The sequence below is a fragment of the Macaca mulatta genome, chromosome 19 (genome assembly GCF_049350105.2).
Source record: "Macaca mulatta isolate MMU2019108-1 chromosome 19, T2T-MMU8v2.0, whole genome shotgun sequence".
NCBI lineage: Eukaryota > Metazoa > Chordata > Mammalia > Primates > Cercopithecidae > Macaca > Macaca mulatta.
The window spans coordinates 12,330,920-12,346,659 of NC_133424.1; the positions used below are offsets into that span (position 1 = coordinate 12,330,920).

Sequence of the window (15,740 nt, forward strand, 5' to 3'; positions counted from 1 at the left end):
TGCCCCAGAGAAACTCCCAGGGGTGGGATGGGATGAGTGAGGTACGCTGGGATTGGAATGTTTGTAGGATAGCATGATAACATGAGGAGCAGCTGAATTCCCAAGAAATTGCAATTTCCTCACCCGCACAAACTAAGGGACTGATTTCCAGTCTGGAGAATGGGAGGGCAGGATGAGCTGTGGAGGCTCAGGCTGGTGGTTTGGAGGGTGGCATGATGTAAACGTAGCTGTTCACTGTTGTAGTTTGCCGCCACCAATTAAGTCTGGCTAGGTTCCAGGTGGGTCAGTAATCTCAAATGGGGCCGGGCGCAGTGGCTCACACCTGTAATCCCAGCACTTTGGGAGGCCGAGGCGGGCAGATCACTTGAGGCCAGGAGTTCGAGACTAGCCTGGCCAACATGGTGAAACCTCATCTCTACCAAAAATATAAAAAATTAGCCGGGTATGGTGGTGTGCGCCTGTAAGCCCAGCTACTCGGGAGGCTGAGGCAGGAGAATCGCTTGAACCCAGGAGGTGGAGGTTGCAGTGAGCCAAGATTATGCCACTGCACTCCAGCCTGGGCGACACAGCAAGACTCTGTCAAAAAAAAAAAAATCCCAAATGGGGAGAGGTGAGGTGGGGTCCGTCATGCCAAGGAGTTGGTCTTTATATTACCTGCCTCCCACCTCTTTCCTCAATGATTTTTTTGTTTTGTTTTGTTTTTGTTTTTTTTTGAGACAGAGTCTCACTCTGTTGCCCAGGCTGGAGTGCAGTGGCGCAATCTCTGCTCACTCCAAGCTCCGCCTCCCGGGTTTACGCTATTCTTCTGCCTCAGCCTCCCGAGTAGCTGGGACTACAGGTGCCCGCCACCACACCTGGCTAATTTTTTTGTCTTTTTTAGTAGAGACAGGGTTTCACCGTGTTAGCCAGGATGGTCTCGATCTCCTGACCTCGTGATCCGCCCGCCTCGGTCTCCCAAAGTGCTGGGATTATAGGCGTGAGCCACCGTGCCCAGCCTAATTTTCATATTTTTTAATGGAGTTAGGGGTTGGTCTCACTATGTTGCCCAGGCTGGTTTCAAACTCCTGGGCTCAAGTGATCCTCCTGCCTTGACCTCCTAAAGTGCTGGAATTACAGGCATGAGCCATCATGCCTGGCCACAGATTCTTTATGATTTTTATTATGCCATCTTCCCTGAATCCTCTAACCTGCTTTTTTTTTTTTTTTTTTTCAGGCAAAGTCTTGCTCTGTCACCCAGTCTGGTGCACGATCTCAGCTCACTGCAACCTCCGCATCCCAGGTTCAATAATTTTTTGTATTTTTAGTAGAGATGGGGTTTCACTATGTTGGCCAGGCTGGTGTCGAACTCCTGACCTTGTGATCCGCCTGCCTTAGCCTCCCAAAGTGCTGGGATTACAGACCTGAGCCACTGCACCTAGCTTAACCTGCCTTTTTTTTTTTTTTTAAAGACAGAGTTTCACTCTTGTTGCCCAGGCTGGAGTGCAATGGCACGATCTCTGCTCACTGTAACCTCAGCCTCCCCAATTCAAGCGATTCTCCTGTCTCAGCCTCCCAAGTAGGTGGGATTACAGGCATGTGCCACCATGCCCAGCTAATTTTATATTTTTAGTAGAGACGGGTTTCTCCATGTTGGTCAGGCTGGTCTCTAACTCCCGACCTCAGGTGATCCACCTGCCTCAGCCTCCCAAAGTGCTGGATTATAGGTGTGAGCCACTGCACCCAGCCTAACCTGCCTTTTTATACTAGTACATTACTTTGGGTCTCATTCCACATCACTTCCTCAGAGAGTATCCTTCCTCTCACCTCAGTTACTTCTACTTTTTTTTCCACGTGTAGATGTTTTCTCAGGGACCAGAGGGTATGGGAGGAAGCCTTGGCAGGCCTCATCCCAAATCCCCGTTTCCCTGAACATCAGGCCCTCCCTCCTCTTCCTGTCCTCCCTGGCCTAGCCTGGGCTCCCTCCTGTTCTGAGGCAAGGCAATTGCTCCATTTCACAGTGAGTGTGGAGTTCCCTGCACACACTGCTGACCTTGTGTCCAGAAGGAGTTAGAAGAAAGAGCCCAGGAAGTGCTGGAAGACAACAGGGCCTACTCTGGCAAGCTAGAAGCAAGCTCTGCATTAAATGCAAATATTGGCGTGGCGGTGGCTCACATCTGTAATCCCAGCACTTGGGGAGGCTGGGGCGGGAAGATCACTTGAGCCCAGTAATTCAAGACCAGCCTGGTCAACATAGTGAGACCCCATCTACCCACCAACTGCGCACCCCCCCCACACCACCGCCACCAACAAAAACAAAATTAGCAGAGTGTGGTGGGGCGTGCTCCCAGCTGCTAGGAAGGCTGAGGCAGGAGGATCGCTTGAGCCCGGGAGGTTGGGGCTGGAGTGAGCCGAGATCATGCCACTGCAGTCCAGCCTGGGTGACAGTGCAAGACCCTGAAAGAAAAAAAAAAAAAGAAGGGACGGAGGGAGGGAAGGAGGGAGGGACGGGGAAAGGAAGGCAGGAAGGCAGGAAACAAACCAAAACAAGGCCAGGCGCGGTGGCTCACGCCTGTAATCCCAGCACTTTGGGAGGCCGAGGCGGCGTATCACTTGAGGTCAGGAGTTGGAGACCAGCCTGGGTAACATGGCGAAACCCCATCTCTACTAAAAATACAAAAATATAAAAATTAGCCGGGCGTAGTGGCGGGGTGCCTGTAATCCAGCTACTCTGGAGGCTGAGGCACGAGAATTGCATGAACCCGGGAGGCGGAGATTGCAGTGAGCTGAGATCGCACCAATGCACTACAGCCTGGGCGACAAGAGCAAAACTCCGTCTCAAAAAAAAAAACCAAACCAAAACAAACAAACTCTTAAATATCCCTCGGGCTGGGTGTAGGGAGGAAACTCGGCATGACAGGGGCAGTGGCTAGAGCCAGTCAACCCTGCTCCGCACAGCCACGTTTCCATGGCTTCCTACGTCACTCAGGCCTTAGGGGGCGGGTCATGGAGCCCTATCCAATCAGGGACGCCGGGGCGGGGCCCTGCCAACTGTCCATTCAGATGCGCCTGGGAGAGGAGGGCAGGGCCTGCGCCTCCCCACGGAGCCTTTGTTTCTGGCGTCAGCCCCCGCCCGGGCTCGCGTCTCCCTTTCTCCGAGAGGCCCAAGGTGTCTCCGCCGCAGCCTCTGTCGCACCGTGACCTGTACAGGTCGCGGGAGTCGTAGGGAAGGCGCTGGGACACCTGGAAACCGAGAAATGGTGCGTGTGGGGGGCCAGGCGTCCCCAGACCGGGGGGGAGGGGCTGGTTGGAACCGGCCGGAACCGGCTGTGGAGGGACCCAGGCCTCCCTGCGGCGACTCCGGGGTCTGGGACTCGAGTTCCCTGGCGCAGCTGGGCCCCCGGTCCCCTCGGCCGCAAGGTGGGGCTGGGCCAAGAGCTGGGACCCCGGGCGTCCTGTCCCGTCCCTGCGCGACGCCTGTGGCCCTGCAGCCCCGCGTCTCCCCAGATGGTGTGGGGGCCGCGGAAGGGTCATGGGGGGAATCCCGCCTCGGGTGTGGGGTTCGTGTGGCAGGAGCTGCGGTCTGTGGCCGCCCCTCCAGTCCCTTCTTTCTCCCTTTAAAAATTAAGAGTTTATTTGAGCAAACAGCGGTTCATCGCTGGAGAAGCTCTCGGTCGTGGTTTGTGGCTTGGGGATCCTTTGGAGGGGATGGAAGGAAAGGCTGTAAGGTGCAGGAGAAAGCGAACCAAATTCAGTACTTGGTTGGTGACAGTTACGTAGTCGCGTTATTCGCTCTATCCAGGTGGACATTTTCTGCTTATGTAGTCAGAGGTGGATTGGTGGTTGTGGTTTAATAACCCCGAATTTTATTTCTCTATAAACTGGTAATTTATAAGAATTTCATTTGAGACTGGAACGTGGTGGCTCACACCTGTAATCCCAGCGCTTTTGGAGGCCAAGACAGGAGGATCGCTTGGGCCCAGGAGTTGAAGACCACCGTCGCAATATAGCGAGACCCCATCTCTATTAAATTTTTTAAAATGAACATATTCATACTGAGACCAAAAAACTACTAAAATTTTTAAAAATATAAAATCAAATAAAAGAATTTCATTTGAGTTAGATTTTTGTTTCCTTGGGTAGGAAACCAGGACACCATAGCCACAGCCTTCTAATTGCCTCCTAATTAATTAACACTCCCCAGGGGGACAGGGTCCCAAATCCTTGACCTTGTTCCCCTAGCCTGACTCCTCTAGGGCTTGTAAATAATTCTTGATACCACTTCTTTCACCATATTCCCAAAAGCTAACTCCAGTCATGACATGATCAATTCTTTGTCCTTTATTGCACATTTCAAACGAATTAATTTGTATTACTGTTTTCAAGGAACGATTGATTGGTCTTTTAAAAATATTCGTTTTCTGTTTCTGAACATTTCACAGGAGAGGAAAGCAGAGAATACATGTATGAGACCCTGCTGTAAGAAAACCTTTGTGCCTCTTCTCCTTTTCTCTCTCCTAGGCACAGGGATGTTCTCAGAATGTCTTTTGGTTGGCCTGGTGCCATGGCTCACGTCTGTAATCCCAACACTTTGGGAGGCCAAGGCGAGAGAATCACCTGAGGCCAGGAGTTTGAGACCAGCCTGAGCAACATAGTGAGACCTGGACCCTAAAATAAAAAAAAAACAGTGTCTTGGGTTGGGGTTCCCCTTTGGAAACTTTCAACTGTGATGTGTCTTCAGAGCATCCTCCTTTCCTGGTCCTGGGCTTCAGGGCTGTTTGGGCTGACACAAGATGCCCACAGCAGCCAGATGTCTTCAAGGGTCTAATGAATATCAGCCTGCTGAGTCTCCTCCCACCGGACAGCCTGAAGTATGGGCTGGGGCCTCTTAGTGGAGGAGCTGGGTGTCCTGGGGTTGGAGGAGTCTCTTGATCTCCCATCCCTCTCAAAGCTCACCCCTGGGACACTCAGCTTTTTCTTCCCTTAATTTCAGATTCCATTCCTTGTGGGACACATTGGTGTCCAGCCAAATGGATGATGGTATTGAGGGGAAAAACAGATACGATTCTTGCCCTCTGGATTCTTTTACACTAGTGAAGTGAGGAAACTTATCCCAAGGACAGGAAAAGCCATCCTATTGAGGTGATGCAAGAACCTGAAAAGCAAAATGTGCTTTAGGCAGACGGGGGACAGAATGCAATGTCTCTTGGAAGGGTGCTCACTGAGCCCTTCAGTGAGCAGTTTAGGGGGTGGGCGATATCTCAGGTGATAGAATGACCTGACCTAGGCCAGGCGCAGTGGCTCACACCTGTAATCCCAGCACTTTGGGAGGCTGAGGTGGGTGGATCACTTGAGGCCATGAGTTCGAGACCAGCCTGGCCAACATGGCGAAACCCTGTCTACTAAAAATACAAAAATTAGCTGGGTGTGGTGGCGGCTGCCTCTAATCTCAGCTACTGGGGAGACTGAGGCATGAGGATCACTTGAACCGGGGAGGCAGAGGCTGCAGTGAGCCAATATCATGCTACTGCACCCCAGCCTGGGTGACACAGTGAGACTCCTTCTCAAAAAAAAGAGAATGACCTGAAACTTGAGTCAGATATACCTCTGTTCCAGGTTAGCACAGCCCCTTCCTGGGTTTGTCTTCTGCTAAAGATTTGTTCACTTATTGGAGTTTTAGTTTAGTTTTTTTTTTTTTTTTTAAAGTAACTATAAATGTATTTCATCTGTAGAGCTTGAAATATAAGACAGTTTCCCAAAGAGGCAAGAAGGAAGTGGGTTTCAGAAAACATTAAATATCTAGTCTTATCTTTGTTTAAAATTACTACTTACGGCCGGGCGTGGTGGCTCACGCATGTAATCCCAGCACTTTGGGAGACCAAGGCGGGCAGATCATGAGGTCAGGAGATCGAGACCATTCTGGCTAACACGGTGAAATCCCGTCTCTACTAAAAATACAAGAAAATTAGCCAGGCGTGGTGGCAGGCACCTGTAGTCCCAGCTACTTGGGAGGCTGAGGCAGGAGAATGGCGTGAACCCGGGAGGTAGAGCTTGCAGTGAGCTGAGATCGCACCACTGCACTCCAGCCTGGGCGACAGAGCAAGACTCTGTCTCAAAAAAAAAAAAAAAAAAAAAATACTACTTTTTTCTTTCCCAAAGCAAATGTTGTAAGTTTCTCAAGTATGTTATCTTTTTGGGGCGGGGAGAGGGGTGGAGGTGGTGATTTCAAATGGAATTCCAGGGCTTAGTGCTGGGAATACTACTAAGGAAAAGAAAGAAAAACTCTCTTCTATCATGACTGCAGAAAAATGAGTACTTTCCCACAAGTAAGTGTAGTAAATACATTGGTGAATTACAGAGATTCACCAAAACATCAATTCCTCCGCTTTGCAGTGTGGCAAACTTGTGACAGTGGATAACTGTTCTCTTCCTGTTATCTCGACATCAGAGTTTAATGCGAAGTCCTAATAGGACAGGACTTGGCAACTCCTAAAAGTGTTCAAATATGTTTTAGTACCTGATTTATTACCATAGAGAGAATAAATAGCATTTATTGTCTGAAGAGGATGGATACTTTTACGTTTTCTGTTAAGGTATGAAATATAAGTGCCTTACAGTTTCCTTCCCTGCTATAAACAGTGAATGTGAGTGATTTTGCTGGATTCTTCAAACCCTGGGTATTCTTCTCATTGAAAATTAAGTGCATAGGCCGGGCGCGGTGGCTCAAGCCTGTAATCCCAGCACTTTGGGAGGCCGAGACGGGCGGATCACGAGGTCGGGAGATCGAGACCATCCTGGCTAACACGGTGAAACCCCGTCTCTACTAAAAAGTACAAAAAACTAGCCGGGCGAGGTGGCGGGCGCCTGTAGTCCCAGCTACTCAGGAGGCTTAGGCAGGAGAATGGCGTGAACCCGGGAGGCGGAGCTTGCAGTGAGCTGAGATCCGGCTACTGCACTCCAGCCTGGGCGACAGAGTGAGACTCCGTCTCAAAAAAAAAAAAAAAAAAAAGAAAATTAAGTGCATAACCTTGACTGGGAAACAGAGACAGCAGACTAGTGACTTCAAACTAAGGCCAGTCTTGAGCCTTCAAAGAGAGGACATTATAGGCCCAGTTGTTCTTGCTGGGGAGCCTCCCCTGCAGTGTCCCAGCTGCTCACAACTGACATTGGGTGGAGCCCTTTATACTGAGAGAAGCTCAGAGCCCCGGAAAGCTGGGGATCCACAGGCAGAGGGGGTTGAGGTGATGCCCTTCTGAGAATGTACTTGCTATTATCTTGGGTCTGTTTCTAGACATTTCTAATGAAATAAATCTGGATTTAGGTAAGGAGTGTTTTTTTTTTCTTTTTACCTTTTTTTTTTGTGTGACAGGGTCTCACTCTTATCTCAGGCTGGAGTGCAGTGGTGCAATCATAGCTCACTGTAGCCTTGATCTCCTGGACTCAAGGAATTCTCTCACCTCAGCCTCCCAAGTAGCTAGGACTACAGGCACATGCTGTGATGCCTGGCTTATATTTTTTAAAAAGTTTTTAAAATAGAGACAGGATATTATGTTGCCCAGGCTGGTCTCTAACCCCTGGCCTCAAGCAGTCTTCCCACCTTAGCCTCCCAAAGTGCCAGGATTACGGGGGGCGGGATTGGGGGGCGCGCTGCCACACCAGACAGGACTTTAGAAGACTTTCTTCTAAAGGAGAATTGAAAGGGAAGAAGGCGGCCGGGCGCGGTGGCTCAAGCCTGTAATCCCAGCACTTTGGGAGGCCGAGACGGGCAGATCACGAGGTCAGGAGATCGAGACCATCCTGGCTAACACGGTGAAACCCCGTCTCTACTAAAAAATACAAAAAACTAGCCGGGCGAGGTGGCAGGCGCCTGTAGTCCCAGCTACTCGGGAGGCTGAGGCAGGAGAATGGCGTAAACCCGGGAGGCGGAGCTTGCAGTGAGCCGAGATCGCGCCATTGCACTCCAGCCTGGGTGACAGAGCCAGACTCCGTCTCAAAAAAAAAAAAAAAAAAAAAAAAAAAAAAAAAAAAAAAAAAGGGAAGAAGGCACCAAGTGTAAAATCTGCAAGCGGTCAGGCACGGTGGCTTACCCCTGTAATCCCAACACTTTGAGAGGCCGAGGCGGGCGGATCATGAGGTCAGGAGATTGAGACCATCCTGGCTAACACAATGAAACCCCGTCTCTACTAAAAATATAGAAAAATTAGCCGGGTGTAGCAGCCGGCGCCAGTAGTCCCAGCTACTCTGGGACTGAGGCTGAGGCAGAAGAATGGTGTGAACCCAGGAGGTGGAGCTTGCAGTCAGCCAAGATCGCGCCACTGCAGAGCGAGACTCTGTCTCAAAAAAAAAAAAAAAAAAAAAAAAAAAATCTGCAGGCATCTCAGCCTGGGCTCAGTGGCTCACTCCTGTAATCTCAGCACTTTGGGAGGCCAAGGCTGGCGGATCACAAGGTCAGGAGTTTGAGACCAGCCTGACCAACATGATGAAACCCTGTCTCTATTAAAAATACAAAAATTAGCCAGGTGTGTTGGCGCGTGCCTGTAATCTCAGCTACTCAGGAGCCTGAGGCAGGAGAATGGCTTGAACCTGGGAGGCGGAGGTTGCAGTGAACCAAGATCACGCCACTCCATTCTAGCCTGGGCGACAGACAGAGCGAGACTCTGTCTCAAAATGAATAAATAAATAAATCTGCAAGCATCTCAAAGTTTAGACAGAAAAGAATTTTCTTTCATAGGAAGGAGCAAATGATGAGAAAGAAGGTGGGAGGTGGAAGGCAGGATGCAGGGTGTACAATCCCACCTAGATCTTGAAGGCAATCTGTTCTTAGGAGGGTCATCAGAGGGATTGTGTATAGGCTCAGGCTGAGGGCGGGTCAAGGTTCAGGGGCTGGAGGAAGGAGAGAAACTTAACCAAGGTTTGGTTAACAGGTACTTTGTTCTGACTGATCACTGAAGACAAAGCTGTTCAGCTAATCAATTATGAGGAAAAGAAAGGGAATTTCTAGTCTGTGTGTGGCTTTGCCATAGGTAAAAAAGAAGTGTCATCTAAGTCATAATGAGAAGAGTCTTTCTTTGTGTAAGCGACTCCTGCAGAATACAAAAGATGGGGGAATTTCTTTAACCATAGCTATTTCCAGGATTACCTACCTATCCAATCTTCCGCCGCCATTTTCCCTTACATCCTTCCCTTCCGTTTGGCCATTTTTGATTTCTATGCAGTTGCTGAGAAGTATGGGTGATCCCTGGGGCTTGTGACTGGCATCTGCAGTGGGGCAGTGTTATCGTCTGAGCCCTGAACCTGTGGGGTCCCTGTTAACTCTGGGTAGTGTCAGAATTGATTTGTTGAATGCTTAGTTGGTGTTGGAGAATTGGAGATTTAGTTGGTGTTCAGCAAACACCACACAGTTGGTGTCAAAAATGGTATATGAGAAAAGACACTACAGATCAGAACCTTCACCTGACTGGTTAAGTGTTGGCTGTGAGAACTGAGACCCTGGAGAAGGGAGCATTTCCACACTGGGGAGAGGAGAGTAGGGTGTGTGAAACACCGATGGACTCACCACCCAGGTTCATAAACGGGTGTTGGGCATTTCTGGTATGTCCTGATCTCATCTCCCTTCTGTACTCCCAGGTGACCAGGTCCTCATTTTTAAAAGGTGGTTCTTAATAGTTTTACCATCTATTTATCATTAGGCTGAATTTTGCTTGGCTTTTCCTCTTTTGAGTTTTTAGTAAGTTATTACCATTAATATTATGCCAAAAAGGGTTTTTTTTGTGGTTTCTTTGCCTGTTTGTTGCGTGCATGCTGGTTTCTGCATTTAGTTTGGGGGTTAGGATTTCAGCCAATGAAATTTAATTTTTATGGGGGATGGTGGTGGAATACAAACATTCAGTCTGTTAACAACCCTAACTGTATTTAGTACAGCTTGGCTAGTCTTAGCCTTTTTTTTTTTTTTTTTGCGTCTCACTCTGTAGCCCAGGCTGGAGTGCAGTGGTGCTCTTGGCTCACTGCAACCTCCAGCTCCGGGCTGAAGCGATTCTCCCACCTCAGCCTCCCAGCAAGCTAGGACTACAGGTACACAGTACCACACCAGCTAATTTTTGTATTTATTTATTGATTTATTTTTTTGTAGAGACGGGGTTTTGCCATGCTGTCCAAGCTGGTCTTGAACTCCTGGGCTCAAGCAATTCACCCGGCTATGCCTCCCACAGTGTTGGGATTATAGGTTGTGAGCCACTATGCCTGGCCTTATTTGTGTCTGTTTTTTGTGCAAGTGATATCATCCTATATGTTATATTGTATGTCATCTATCTATTTCACATAGCCGTGAATCTTCCATGAAATGGTATTTTATTCACTATTTTACTTAATAAACTTTATTATTTAGACCAGTTGCAGTTTGACAGAAAAATTGAACAGATAATATGTAGCGTTTTCATATTCTCCTCCACAGGTCATTGTTTTCCCCTACTTTTCTTTTTTTTCATTTTTTTTTTTTTTTTTAGGAGACAAAGTCTTACTCTGTCGCCCAGGCTTGAGTGCAGTGGTACAATCACTGCTCACTGCGGGCTAGAGCTCCAGGGCTCAAGTGATCCTGCTGCCTCAGCCTCCCAAGTAGCTGGGACCACAGGTGTGCGCCACCACACCTGGCTAATTTTTTTTTTTTTTTTGTAGATGGGGTCTTACTATGTTGTCCAGGCTGATCTCTAATTCCTGGGCTTAAGTGATTCTCCCACCTTGGCCTCCCAAAAGACATAAATATGGTATCATATTTATCATATATATCATACAATTGATGAATCAATATATCATATATGATGGATCAGAATTGGTGAGCCAATATGTTACTAAAGTTCAGACTTCATCAAAATTGGTAATTTTTGTTCTTCGAAGGACACCAAGAACTTGAAAAGATAATTCACGAAGTGGAAGAACAACTTGCAAATCCTGTTATCTGGTGGGGAATTGTATTCAGAAGCAGCCTGAGTCTCAGTCCCCTCCATCACACTCCATCAGGGTGGGGACTGAATTGGCAGCCAGGACTCCCAGGTATCCTGTCCCATCACTGTAGGAGGCAGTCTACCTCCTGGACCTCTCTGAACAGTTGTGCACCTGCAATCCTGGATCTCACCCAGATCATGGGGTGACAACAGGAAGTGGCCATCCAGAGAGAAATCTGAGCCTGGTGTTTTGGGTTTGTGGGTGGGAGGTACTCTCAGGACAACCTCCCCCTCCGTGGAGTCAGACTTGGGTGGGCCCAGCAGAGTGGCATGTGTGGTTCCCAGCTCCTTCATCCCCAGTGGGAGGGAGCCTGTCATCCCCTATGCATTCCAGATATATGAAGCAGGGTCTCAAGTTTACAGCCTTGTTCCCTGTTAAAGAGAGATTGCACTGGAAACTTGTTAGGAATGTCAAGGAAGAGTTTATTCAGCACAATTGCAGTGAGTCATGACAGCTGTAATAGGGGAGGGAGATTGAATTCAACCTTGAATGCAGCAAGAATATTATTGGATTTATAGCCAATGGACAAGGTGAGGGAGAGAATGGAACTTGGTTGGGTCTCATAGGTGGTGGAAAAAGAACTTGATTGGATATTAAGGTAGGAGGAGTCTCTATAAACTACCTCAGATAGATTCTTGCAGAAACCGACTTCTGCAGGCCAGTGCCGAGGCCTAGTCAAAAAGAGGGCTCTGAGGAGCTTGACTCAAGTTTGGTGAAGGAAGGAGTACTTGAGACTTCTTCAGCCTAGTTTTTCTTTTCTTGTTTTTTTTTTGAGATGGAGTCTTGCTCTGTCTCCCAGGCTGGAGTGCAGTGGTGCGATCATGGCTCTCTGCAACCTCCACCTCCCAGGTTCAAGCAGTTCTCTGCCTCAGCCTCCCAAAAAGCTGGTTTTTATAGGCACCCACCACCACGCCTGGCTGATTTTTTTGTATTTTTATTAGAGACAAGGTTTCACCATCTTGGCCAGGGTGGTCTTGAACTCCTAACCTCGTGAGCCACTGCATCTGGCCTCTTCAGCCTAGTTTTTCCCAGGGCTCTGTATTAGTCTGTTTTTGTGCTGCTAATAAAGACATACCCAAGAGTGGGTAATTTATAAAGGAAAGAGGTTTCATTGACAGTTCAGTATGGCTGGGGAGGCCTCAGGAAACTTACAATTATGGTGGAAGGGGAAGCAAACATGTCCTTCACATGGCAGCAGCAAGGAGAAGTGCAGAATAAAGGTTGGGGAAGCCCGTTATAAAACCAGATCTCATGAAAACTCACTGTTATGAGAACAACATGGAGGTAATCACCCCAATGATTAAATTATCTCCCACTTGCTCCCTCCCATGACACGCAGGGATTAGGGGAACTATAAGAGGATATTTGGGTGGGGACACAGCCAAATCATATCATTCCATCCCCAGCCCCTCCCAAATCTCATGTCCTCACATTACAAAACAATCATGCCCTCCCAACGGTCCCCCAAAGTCTTAAATCATTCCAACATTAGCTCAAAAGTACAAGTCCAAACTCATCTGAGACAAGGCAAGTCTCTTCTGCCTATGAGCCTGTAAAATCAAAAACAAGTTAGTCACTTCCTAGATACAGTCAGGGTACAGGCATTGGGTAAATACACGCATTCCAAATGGGAGAAATTGGCCAAAATAAAGGGGTAGAGGCCCTATGCAAGTCCAAAATCCAGTAGGGCAGTAATTAAATCTTAAAGCTTTGAAATAATATCCTTTGACTCCATGTCTCACATCCAGGTCACGCTGATGCAAGAGGTGGGCTCCCTCAACCTTGGGCACCTCTGCCCCTGTGGCTTTACAAGGTACAGCCCCCACTCCTTGCTGCTTTCATGGCTGGCATTGAGTGTCTGTGACTTTTCCAGGTGCATGGTGCAAGGTGCAAGCTCTCAGTGGATCAACCATTCTGGGGTCTGGAGAATGGATGGTGGCCCTCTCCTCACATCTCTACTAGGCAGTGCCACAGTGGGGACTCTGTGTGGGGGCTCCAACTCCCATATTTCTCTTCTGCACTGCCCTAGCAGAGGTTCTCCACGAGGGCTCCGTCCCTGCAGCACAGCTCTGCCTGGACATCCAGGCATTTCTACACATCCTCTGAGATCTAGGCAGAGGTTCCCAAACCTCAGTTCTTGCCTTCTGTGCACCCACAGGACCAACACCACATGGAAGCTGCAGAGGCTTGGGGCTTGCACCCTCTGAAGCCATGACCTGAATTGTACTTTGCCTCCTTTTAACAATGACTGAGGGCACCAAGTCCCTACGGTGCATATAGCAAGGGGCCCTGGACCAGGCCCAGGAAACCAACCATTTTTTCCTCTTAGGATTCTGGGCCTGTGAAGGGAGGGGCTGTCATGAAGGTCTCTGATGTGTCCTGGAGACATTTTCTCCTTTGTCTTGGCAATTAACATTTGGCTCCTCATTACTTATGCAAATTTATGTAGCTGTCCTGAATTTCTCCCCAGAAAATGGTTTTTTTTTTTTGTTTTTTTTTTTTTTGAGACAGAGTTTTGCTCTTGTTGCCCAGGCTGGAGTGCAATGGCGCGATCTTGGCTCGCTATAGCCTCCACCTCCTGGGATCAAGCGATTCTCCTGCCTCAGCCTCCCAAGTAGCTGGGATTACAGGCATGTGCCACCACAGCCAGCTAATTCTGTATATTTGGTAGAGAAGGGTTTTCTCCATGTTGGTCAGGCTGCTCTCAAACTCCGGATCTCAGGTGATCCGCCTGCCTCAGCCTCCCAAAGTGCTGGATTACAGGCGTGAGCCACCACGCCCGGCTGGGTTTTTCTTTTCTGTTCCATTGTCAGGCTGCAATTTTTCCAAACTTCAGTGTTCTGTCACCTCTTGAATGCTTTGCCACTTAGCAATTTCTTCCACCAGGTACTGGAAGTCATCTCGCACAAGTTCAGAGTTCCACAGATCTCTAGGGCAGCGGCAAAATGCCACCAGTCTCTGCTAAAACATAACAAGAGTCACCTTTGCTTCCAGTTGCCGACAAGTTTCTCATCTCCATCTGAGACCACCTCAGCCTGGACTTTATTGTCCATATCACTGTCAGCATTTTGGTCAGAGCTATTCAAGAAGTCTTTAGGAAGTTGAGACTTTCCCACATCTTCCTGTCTCTTGAGCCCTCCAAGTCTCTAGGACATTCCAAACTTTCCCACATTTTCCTGTCTTCTGAGCACTCTAAACTGTTCCAACCCCTGCCTGTTCCCAGTTCCAAAGTTGCTTCCACATTTTCAGGTATCTTTATGGGAGAGTACCCCACCACCCAGTACCAATTTACTGTATTAGTCCATTCTCACGCTGTGAATAAATACATACCTAAGACTGGATAATTTATAAAGGAAAAAGGTTTAATTGATGTACAGTTTAGCATGGCTGGGAAGGCCTCAGAAAGCTTAATCATGATGAAAGGGAAAGCAAACGTGTCCTTCACATGGTGGTAGCAAGGAGAAGTGCAGAGCGAAGAGGGGGAAAAGCCACTTATGAAACCATCAGATCTTGTGAGAACTCTATCATGAGAACAGCATGGGGGTAACTGCCCCCATGATTAAATTACCTCTTACTGGGTCCCTTCCACAACATGTGGGGATTATGGGAACTACAATTTAAGATGAGATTTGGGTGGGGGACACAGCCAAACCATATCAGGCTCAAAATAAGTTCCTAAGTTTCTGGTTTCCCTTGCCACAATCCCAAATGTCAACTTCCCCTCTCCAGTTGACACGATCTTCAGTTTTGTCTCCCCCATGCTAGATTTGAAGCAGTTGTAATATTTTAGTTGTTTATAATTTTCCATAGAATAATAAATAGCCATTTTAAAGATTTATCTTTTTGTCAGTGTATATTTTACATGAGACAAAAACTATTCAAGTGGTGAGTAACCATTTGAAATTACATTGTGTAAAATGTGTGTCCCTAATGATCTGTGGTGTTAAGCATCTTTATATGTGCTTATTGGCCATTTGTGTATATCGTGGAGAAATGTCCATTCAAGTTCTTTGCCCATTTATTATTTATTTATTTTTATTTTCACTTTTTTTTTTGTAAGAGCTGTGATGCCCAGGCTGGATTTGAAATCCTGGGCTTGAGATCCTTCTGCCTCAGGCTCCTGAGTAGCTGGGATTACAGGTGTGTTCCAGCATGCCCAGCCAATTTTGCCCATTTACTAATCAATGTGTTTTTTGCTGGTTTGTTACAACTACTTACTCTTTTTTTTTTTTTTTTTTGAGACAGGGTCTTGCTTCGCTGCCCAGCCCGGAGTGCAGTGGTGCCATCTCGGCTCACTGCAATCTCCGCCTCCTGAGTTCAAGCCATCCTTCTGCCTCAGCCTTCTGAGTAGCTGGGTCTAGAGGGCATGCCACCATGCTCAGCTCATATTTGTATTTTTTGTAGAGACAGGATTTCGCCATGTTGTCCAGGCTGGTCTTGAACTCTTGAGCTCAAGAGGTCTGCCCACCTCAGCCTCCCAAAATGCTGGGATTATAGGCATGAGCCACCACATCCAACGATTTATTATTATTAATTGTGGTTATAAAAATAATAAAAAATCTACCATCTTAAGCATTTTTGTATACAGCTTAGTAGTGTTAACTATTCTCACCTTGTGCAACCAAACTCCAACAATTTTACCCATTCTCTCAAATTTATTTTTTCTTTCTTCAAGGTGGTTAATTTTATCTTCAAGTTAGCTGATTCTTATTTTGCTTGCTCAAATTTGCCATTGAACACCTATAGAGAAATTTTCATTTTAGTTG

The 15,740-nt window shown here is 47.6% G+C and overlaps 2 protein-coding genes and 1 long non-coding RNA gene across 4 annotated transcripts in view; 1 reads left to right on the forward strand and 2 right to left on the reverse strand.

Moving 5' to 3' along the window:
* The window catches only part of ACP5 (acid phosphatase 5, tartrate resistant), a 17,367-nt gene extending 14,147 nt beyond the window's left edge, over positions 1–3,220 (reverse strand). For both annotated transcript variants that reach the window (XM_077976483.1, XM_077976485.1), the window contains exon 1: positions 2,519–3,220. The gene's annotated coding sequence lies outside the window, so the exon portion shown is untranslated. The remainder of the gene's footprint in view (positions 1–2,518) is intronic.
* ZNF627 (zinc finger protein 627) overlaps positions 3,089–15,740 on the forward strand; it is a 25,283-nt gene continuing 12,631 nt past the window's right edge. The window contains exon 1 of the mRNA XM_001107785.5: positions 3,089–3,236. Coding sequence (XP_001107785.2) covers positions 3,234–3,236 — 3 coding nt within the window. The 5' untranslated portion in view covers positions 3,089–3,233. The remainder of the gene's footprint in view (positions 3,237–15,740) is intronic.
* Positions 4,182–7,000, reverse strand: LOC144336719 (uncharacterized). The gene is made up of 2 exons (XR_013409043.1): positions 5,966–7,000; positions 4,182–5,419 (listed from the first exon to the last, which is right to left on the reverse strand). It is a non-coding gene; the product is annotated as an uncharacterized LOC144336719 (long non-coding RNA).